At 35.1% G+C, this 7,795-nt stretch overlaps 1 protein-coding gene across 1 annotated transcript; it reads right to left on the reverse strand.

Annotated features, from left to right (window-relative positions):
- Window positions 1–4,696: 4,696 nt before the first annotated feature.
- LOC139842288 (uncharacterized) lies at window positions 4,697–5,137 on the reverse strand. The gene has a single exon (XM_071832445.1). The coding sequence runs from the start codon at window positions 5,135–5,137 to the stop codon at window positions 4,697–4,699; it is 441 nt and encodes a 146-aa protein (XP_071688546.1).
- Window positions 5,138–7,795: the final 2,658 nt, after the last annotated feature.

The raw sequence follows: 7,795 nt of genomic DNA on the forward strand, positions 1-7,795 counted from the left end.
TTTGTTCAAACCACCAATCATCCCGGGGTAATGGAAGAAGTCAACGAGCTTCGCGCTCGGGTAGTGGCTTTGGAGAATATGGTGCAAAGGTTACAAGCACCAGCTGCATCACTGGCAGCAATTGTACCACCATCAGCAACACCAACAGTACCATCACCACCACCAATAGCAACCTTCGTATCCCACACTTCAACAATATAATATGTACCTCGAACATCAACGTTATATGCACCATAGATACTAAAGAGTACCAACAACAACAATCGATGAAGTATTAATCTATAATATCATTGGAGAAACATTGTGTAGCGATTATGTAATCTCCAAAGTCTTAGAGATTTGAAAAGCAAATGAGATTAATATCATATTAACTCATTAAATCCATGATTACATCTGAAGAAAATATATATGTATATATATTTTCATAAAGATTGTAATTAAAAATTCTTTCGTACAAACTGTTAATGGTGAAAATCTTTTAACGGGTAGGTAATACTCGAGGAATATTTAGATTTCACATTAATAAGTTATACTGTACATTCTTCCAATCTGATTCAACAGTCATTTACTATCCCACTTACATCCACAGATATACGTATCCGTTCATCGCAGAATAACCAGTTTCATTCAATTTCATATTTGGATTTTGACCTATCAGAATCCAACAAGTGGCATAATGAAGAAAATATTGGACAAAAATAAAATTTGTTAGAAACAAACAAATTAACTATGAGAAATTTTGTTAAGAATCCACGCTAACAAAATCCTAGCTAACTGTTTCTAGCTAACTGTTAATTCCTTATTACATTTATTTATAGCAATTTTAATTCTCGCAATTTTATTTATCGTCATTTAATTTCTGTTATTTATTTTACGCACTTTATTTACCGTCATTTAAATACTGTTATTTACGCATTTTAAATATCGAGACACGTATACAAGGTTTTGACATATCATATCGACGCATCTATATATATTATTTGGAATTACCATAGACACTCTATATGCGGTAATGTTCGAGTTAGCTATACAGGGTTGAGGTTGATTCTAAAATAATATATATACTTTGAGTTGTGATCGAGTCTGAGACATGTATACAATGGGTCACGATACGTATTAATTAATTTGAATATTATATATTAAACTATATATGAATTATTGAATTGCTAACTGTGGACTATCAATATTGGACAATTAAAATAAATTAAAATATTGATTATAACATATGAAACTAAACATTTCTTCAAGTTTTCCACTTGATCTCATCTTAAAACTCATTTGTTTCTTGACGATTACAATCTGTGTTCAAACCTTTCATGAATCTTGAAAACACCTCAATCGAAAGGATGAACCAACCACACTTCATCTATGGAAGAAAGATTGATGCATATAGTTATGTACTTGAAAACACTCGGAAACTGAGTAAACGTTTAACACGTATATGTGCTAGCTCCTTTGGCATTGCTATTACCGAAAATAACATTGCAATTCTTTTTCAAATTAGCCAATTTTGTCACAGCTCCAGCAAGTCAACTTCGACTCTTCATTCGAAACAACCTTATTATAACCTTGATATATATGCGTGCTCTTTTATTGTTATCGGGGAACCTTTTATATTCCAGCATACTACCAGCAGACGTACCAGCAACCTCGTTTCTCTTTGGCTTAAATCTCTTCGACAAATCACTATAATATCTATTGAAGTCTTATCATGAATTCATCGGCATCTTGTAATGATAATTACCATACCAAATACCAGGAGGCATCAATCGATAATCTCGAATTTCTCAACGATTCTACGACAATAACTATATATATATATATATATATATATATATATATATATATATATATATATATATATATATATATATATATATATATATATATATAACTATATAACTTCTATTTCCGGGATTTACGAACTTCAATCCTGACCATGACTTCTATTTCCTAGTGGAGATGGTATTTACTTCGGAGTTCCTATCAGAAGGACATACATACTCGTCGATTGTGAAAGTGACCTCTTCTCCACGGGCTCTCAAGGTGATAGTCCGTGAATAAACGTCAACGATCACTTTGGCTATATTCATGAAAGGCCTTCCTAAGATGATAGGGGTTTTCATGTCTTCTTTATGGTCCATAACCACAAAGTCAGTTGGAAAGAGGACTTTATCGATCTTAACCATGACGTTCTCAGCTATTCCCTTAGGATATCTAGTGGATTAGTCAGCTAGCTGGATGCTCATTTTGGTAAGGTTAAGGATTCCAATTTCGAGTCTCTGAAACAATGAGTAGGGCATGAGATTGATGATGGCACCAAAGTCAGCGAGAGAATAGATAGTACCAGATTGGTATATTGAACAAGAAAGGGTAAATCATCCGGTATCCCTTAGTTTTTCAAGAAGAGTATTTAAGAGAATGGCTGAACAATCTGCGTTCAGCGGGACATTGGGTACTTCAGGTACCTTATCCTTGGTTGATAGGAGTTTCCTAAAATACTTCTTACTATGAGGATTTTTAGACACAGTGTCCAAAAATTTACCATCAAGCTTGAAAGATTTCATCTTGTTATGTCTTTACTTGAGACGGCCTGGGAATGGAATAGGTGCTTCCCCAGTTGGTTTAGGTGATCACTTAATGACTACTACTAAACGGGTATTAGTTAGTTTCTTATCCTTAGAAAAAACTGAAGGTTGGCTATGTGCCACCTTTGAGTCATTACTAGGACAACCTAGAGAATCGAGACGTTGATTTAGCTGGCTTATTTGATTTTCAAGACTACTCAAGTGATTAGGACTAAGTCAGCTGCGTCTTGTCTTGATATGATCATGTGGATGATTTGTAGTAGGACATCGTCTGGATTTGTTTCTGGTGGAGTAGTGGGTTTGGTAGGTGGATTGTGCAGATGAGCTAGGATCTTATCAGAGTAGACAACAGAGTCCTCACACTCAGCCTCGTATACCTTGGCCGGATGTGTGTTAGTACAATTCTGGCATAATTGCACTTGAGACACATGTTGTGGAAGTTTCTTTAGCTCTCCGACTTCTTTGGTGAGGTTTTCTATTTGGTCCGAGAGAAATTTGATGGTTTTATTTTCGATAGGATTGGAGGCAGAAAGCGGTGTTGCTAATGAAATGTGCTCTTCCGTGTTCCAATCGTGATGGTGCATAGTCATCTCCTCGATCAATCTCCATGCCTCGTTAGCAGTGAAGTTCATGAAACCTTGAGAAACAGCATTAAGAGTAGACTTGTTGTTCCGATTCAGACCTTTGTAGAAGGTCAAAATTTGAACAGAGCTCTCAAGACGGTGGTTCGGGCATCTTCGAAGCAAATGTTTGAATCTTTCCCATGCAGTGTAGAGTGATTCATTGTATGCTTGTTGAAATTTTACGATATCATTCCTAAGTCTGATTTGTTTTGATGGGGGAAAGTACTTGATTAAGAAAGTTGTTGCCATTTCCTCCCAAGAGTGCAGAACATCAATATCTTTTTGTCTATCAACTGAAGGGTCAACTAGATACTGATCTAATTGAAATTTTTCTCTCTCGGGGTTGCTATACCTACTTTGAAATGAATCAAATCCAACCAAATCATCCGCTACACCCTTATCATCTTTTGAGCTTCCTCTTTCTCAAGTCGAATCATGCATTGCACTAGAACGTATCTAATATTCCTTGTATAAATTCTTCAAATCGTTGACAATGTTATCCACTTTCATTTTAAGGTTTGTATCCTTGATGCTGAATTTATCAAAACAATATTCAACTAACTTCACCTTATAACGCGGATCTAAGATAACCGCAAAAGACAAAACGGTACTATAACTCTCCCAATACTTATCAAATTTTCCTTTCATCTCACGAGCCATCTCACTTATAATTGGATCAGAATTGTCAATCTGTTCTTGAATACATAGTTGAATTCTCCACATATTATAAAAATACAAGTTAGATGTCGGATAATACCTCCCAGAAAACAACTTTGTGATTACGTGAAAAGGTTACAAAAAGTTTTTGATTGCTTCTATTCTTGCCCACTCCTCTTGTGTTGGGCATGTTTTAAAATCCTTGTCTACTAACTGCAATCGCTCGTAAGCTTGCGGATAAACTAATGCACAATCAAGCATTAGAAAGGTAGAATTACATCTTGTTACTACATCTTGACGCACACATTTACCACATTGAAGTGAAAGATGTGCAATGCATTCAGCAAACTTAGCTTTTTCAGCCGAACTTCCTCTCACGTATTTCACAGACTCTCGGATTTTTTCAGTCACACTTTGAATAACTTTTAATCCTGTTTGGACAATGAGATTAAGCACATGAGCTCCGCAACATACATGCATGTAGTCCCATTGCAAAGTAACGCATCATTTAACGCTAAGTGACTTTTAAGAGAATCAACCAAACCATTATTGTATGACGCATTATCCAATGTAATAGTGAAAACTCTTTTCTCGATTCCCCAATCTTTCAAAAAGTTGATCATGTACTCTGCTAGTAGAACACCACCGTGTGGAGGAGGAATAACTCGAAAATTCAACACTTTGTTTCTTAAAGTCCAACTCTCATCAACATAATGTGCTGTCAATGCCATGTAACCGTCGGTAGTAACGGATGTCCACAAATCGGAAGTAAAGCATATCCTACTCTTGATACTCTCTAACTTATGTTTAAGAATAGCTTTTTCTTTCTCAAAAAATCTTCAGAACATCTCTCTTTGTGGTGTTTCTTGTTATGGGCTTTGTATCCGGATGTAAAAACATGTGCAAATCTCTTGTTGCCTCATTTTCAACATAGGAGAATGGGTAGCCATGTTTGATAATAGAAATTACCAACTTCTCTCGGTAAACTGTTTGGTCTAAACGAATACGATTTTGTGGTGGAGCAGACTGATCATTTATAAAACACTTGGGGATATGCCGTTTCATATTGGAAGTTCTAAACTCAGTCTTAATCAGTGTGCTACAGTTGTTACATCTCACCTTTTGCACTCCCTCATCCCCTAAAGGTAACTTAACAAAATAATCCCATACACGAGAACGCTTCTTACCCGTTGTAGAAGAACTAGCGTCTTCTTCATTCTCTAAAACATCCACGGGTTCTTGTTGAACATTCTCTTCTGAAATACTCATTACTCACCAACTAACTTTCAACAATCTGTATTCTGTAATAAACTAAAATAAAAGAAGCAGTATTGCATTAATATAAACACTAACTTGAATTGAATGGAAACAGGTCAAATAAGTGGAGCGTAGCAAAACATAAGGTCTGTTGACAATGTGCACACTAGAAAACATATTCTTGCAGTTAAAAACTCAGAATATAATCAAATACATGTAAATTAGAGGATGGTATGAAAAGAGAATTGTGTAAAGTAAACAAACACATGTAAATACATATATACTAAATTACTAAGCTTTGTATTAATACTGTTTTCCTAACTTATTAAGAATCAACCACTAAAGATTTGAACGTCATAAGCCCTATTGATAAGATCACAACACATAAACAAAGGTTTACAAAATCAATTTGACAATTTCTAAAAAAATTTCACAACATACCACTAAAGATTTCACATTATAAATTCATACAAAATCATAACGTGTAATCCAAATTAAAAAACGCACAGCATGAAACAAAAACAAACTGTCCAGGTTCATCAATTCAACCCATCTGAATATAACATAATGGCGTCCATGTTTCTCAAACAAATTAAACATAAAACAAATTAATTTCTTTTTGGGAAACAAATTAAACATAAAACGATCAACAATGGCATCCATGTTTCTCAAACCAATTCAACCCATCTGAATGTAAAATAGAAAAACCTGTAATCACAAAAACTTCACCTTGAATTTGACGATCTGACTTTGCTTTTGATCTGACTTTAAGTTTGATCTGGATGAAATCACGACTTTGGGGATTCACTTCTTTCAATTTGACGATTTGGGGATGATATCATACATCTGATTACGCGATTTAAGGTTTATGACGAGAGAAAATATTGGCGATTTGGGGATTTACGCTATTTAGGGTTTATGACGGCTTTGAATTTGACCATCTGACTTTGCTTTTGATCTGACTTTGCGTTTGATCTGGATTTGTGAAGATTTGACTTTGCAATTGTATAGACCCTGTTGGACCAGTTTCTAAAACCTATTGGACCCCCATTAATTATTTGTCAAATTTTATAATCTCTTTTGGACCCCCTATATTTATATTTTTTGATATTTTAAGGCCCATTGGACCCGAAATTTTAAATCCAACAGACCCATTTTTTATGTATTGGGTTTAGTTTGCCAGCCATACTACATACTAATCTCCTATTGATCACTAGAGAGCAACAATAGAGAGATAATTATTTTCCTAATCTCTGTTCTTTTCTATCTCTAGAATCTAGAGAGAAAGTAGAGAGAGAACTAATCTCTTACTGATCACTAGAGAGCGACAATAGAGAGATATTTTAGAGAGAGAAGTGAAGAAGGTGTGTATTGAAATGGTGGCATGAGCCACCTATTTATAGGAAAGGCTTGATGGCAAAGTTGTAAATAAGTTGACTGAAAAACCCCTGGCAAGTAGGACAGCAGGTAGGACGGCAGGTAGGACGACAGGCAGGATGGCAAGCAGGACGATATAGAAACATGGCTAGCAAATGGGTGGCAGGCCGTATGGCAAGCCGTATGGAAATCCGTTTGGCCAGGCAAGCCGTTTTGTGTGTCCGTTTGCCAAGGCCGTATGGCAGGCCATTTTACATACTGGCAGGCCGTGTGGCAAGCTGGATGGCAAGCCGTATAGCCTGCCATGTTCTGCTGTTTTCACTAGATAGTAACTTGATTTCCTTGATCGTAACTTGGTTTCTCGTCTTTCACCGTTTTCGCTATAGAATCTTCGTTCGAGCTCCGATTCTCTTGATTCATTTTGCATCGTCTTCGTAATTACTAAATCTACCAAATTAACCGACAAAGTGATTATTTTGGCGATAAAGTTTAGAACATTATTATTTTTGGGCCTAATATCGGGGGTAAAAACGTGACTTTTTGGCCAATATCATTAACTCCATGTGCTTACATTTCAATAGTTATGATAGGGGTAGGTAACTGATTGATATCTTGTTTCTAGTGGGAGTTATTAAATTTCCTGATGGATAATCAAAATGGTGATTTACTTAACTGTACATCATATTTTGAGGAGAAGAAAGGGAGAAAATGAAACAGAATATTCATTTTCAAAAGTGAATTCATAAAAACTTGTGTTTTAAATTGAAAAAATTCACTTTGGTTTGTATACATCTCAGTATGCAACCCGTTTCAACAATAGGTATCACTAAAGATTCGTGCTTTGTACATAATTCAAATTTTTTATAAGTACAAATCTTGATTTTAGAAAATTCATAAAAATTTAAAATGCTTAAAATCCAGAAAGATTTGAAATTTTTCATGAATAAATGATATGTTTAGCATCATACCGAATCTGACAACCAAAACAGTGTAGATTCGGAGAGTCTCAAAATGTTCAAAATTCACTCAATCTTAAAGTTTGATGAAAGAATAATAAGCTTGTGAAATTATTGATCTTAATTTGTCAAAGTTTGAAATTAAAATGCATAAAAAACCTTAATGGACTGACATTCGGTATGTAAGGCCCATTCGGTATCAATTTGGTAAAGCCCATGTTTGACTCAAACTCAGTGTATATAAATAGAAGAGTCAAATTCAAAACTCTTACGTTTTCAAAAGCAAATACCGAGTCTCCAAATTATACCGAATATGTGCCTAATCTACCGAATCCGT

The sequence above is a fragment of the Rutidosis leptorrhynchoides genome, chromosome 4 (assembly GCF_046630445.1).
Source record: "Rutidosis leptorrhynchoides isolate AG116_Rl617_1_P2 chromosome 4, CSIRO_AGI_Rlap_v1, whole genome shotgun sequence".
In the NCBI taxonomy this organism is placed as follows: Eukaryota; Viridiplantae; Streptophyta; class Magnoliopsida; order Asterales; family Asteraceae; genus Rutidosis; species Rutidosis leptorrhynchoides.

Excerpts from the sequence above, each read along its gene's own strand:
- LOC139842288 (XM_071832445.1), bottom strand. The coding sequence starts at position 5,137 with ATGAGTATTTCAGAAGAGAATGTTCAACAAGAACCCGTGGATGTTTTA.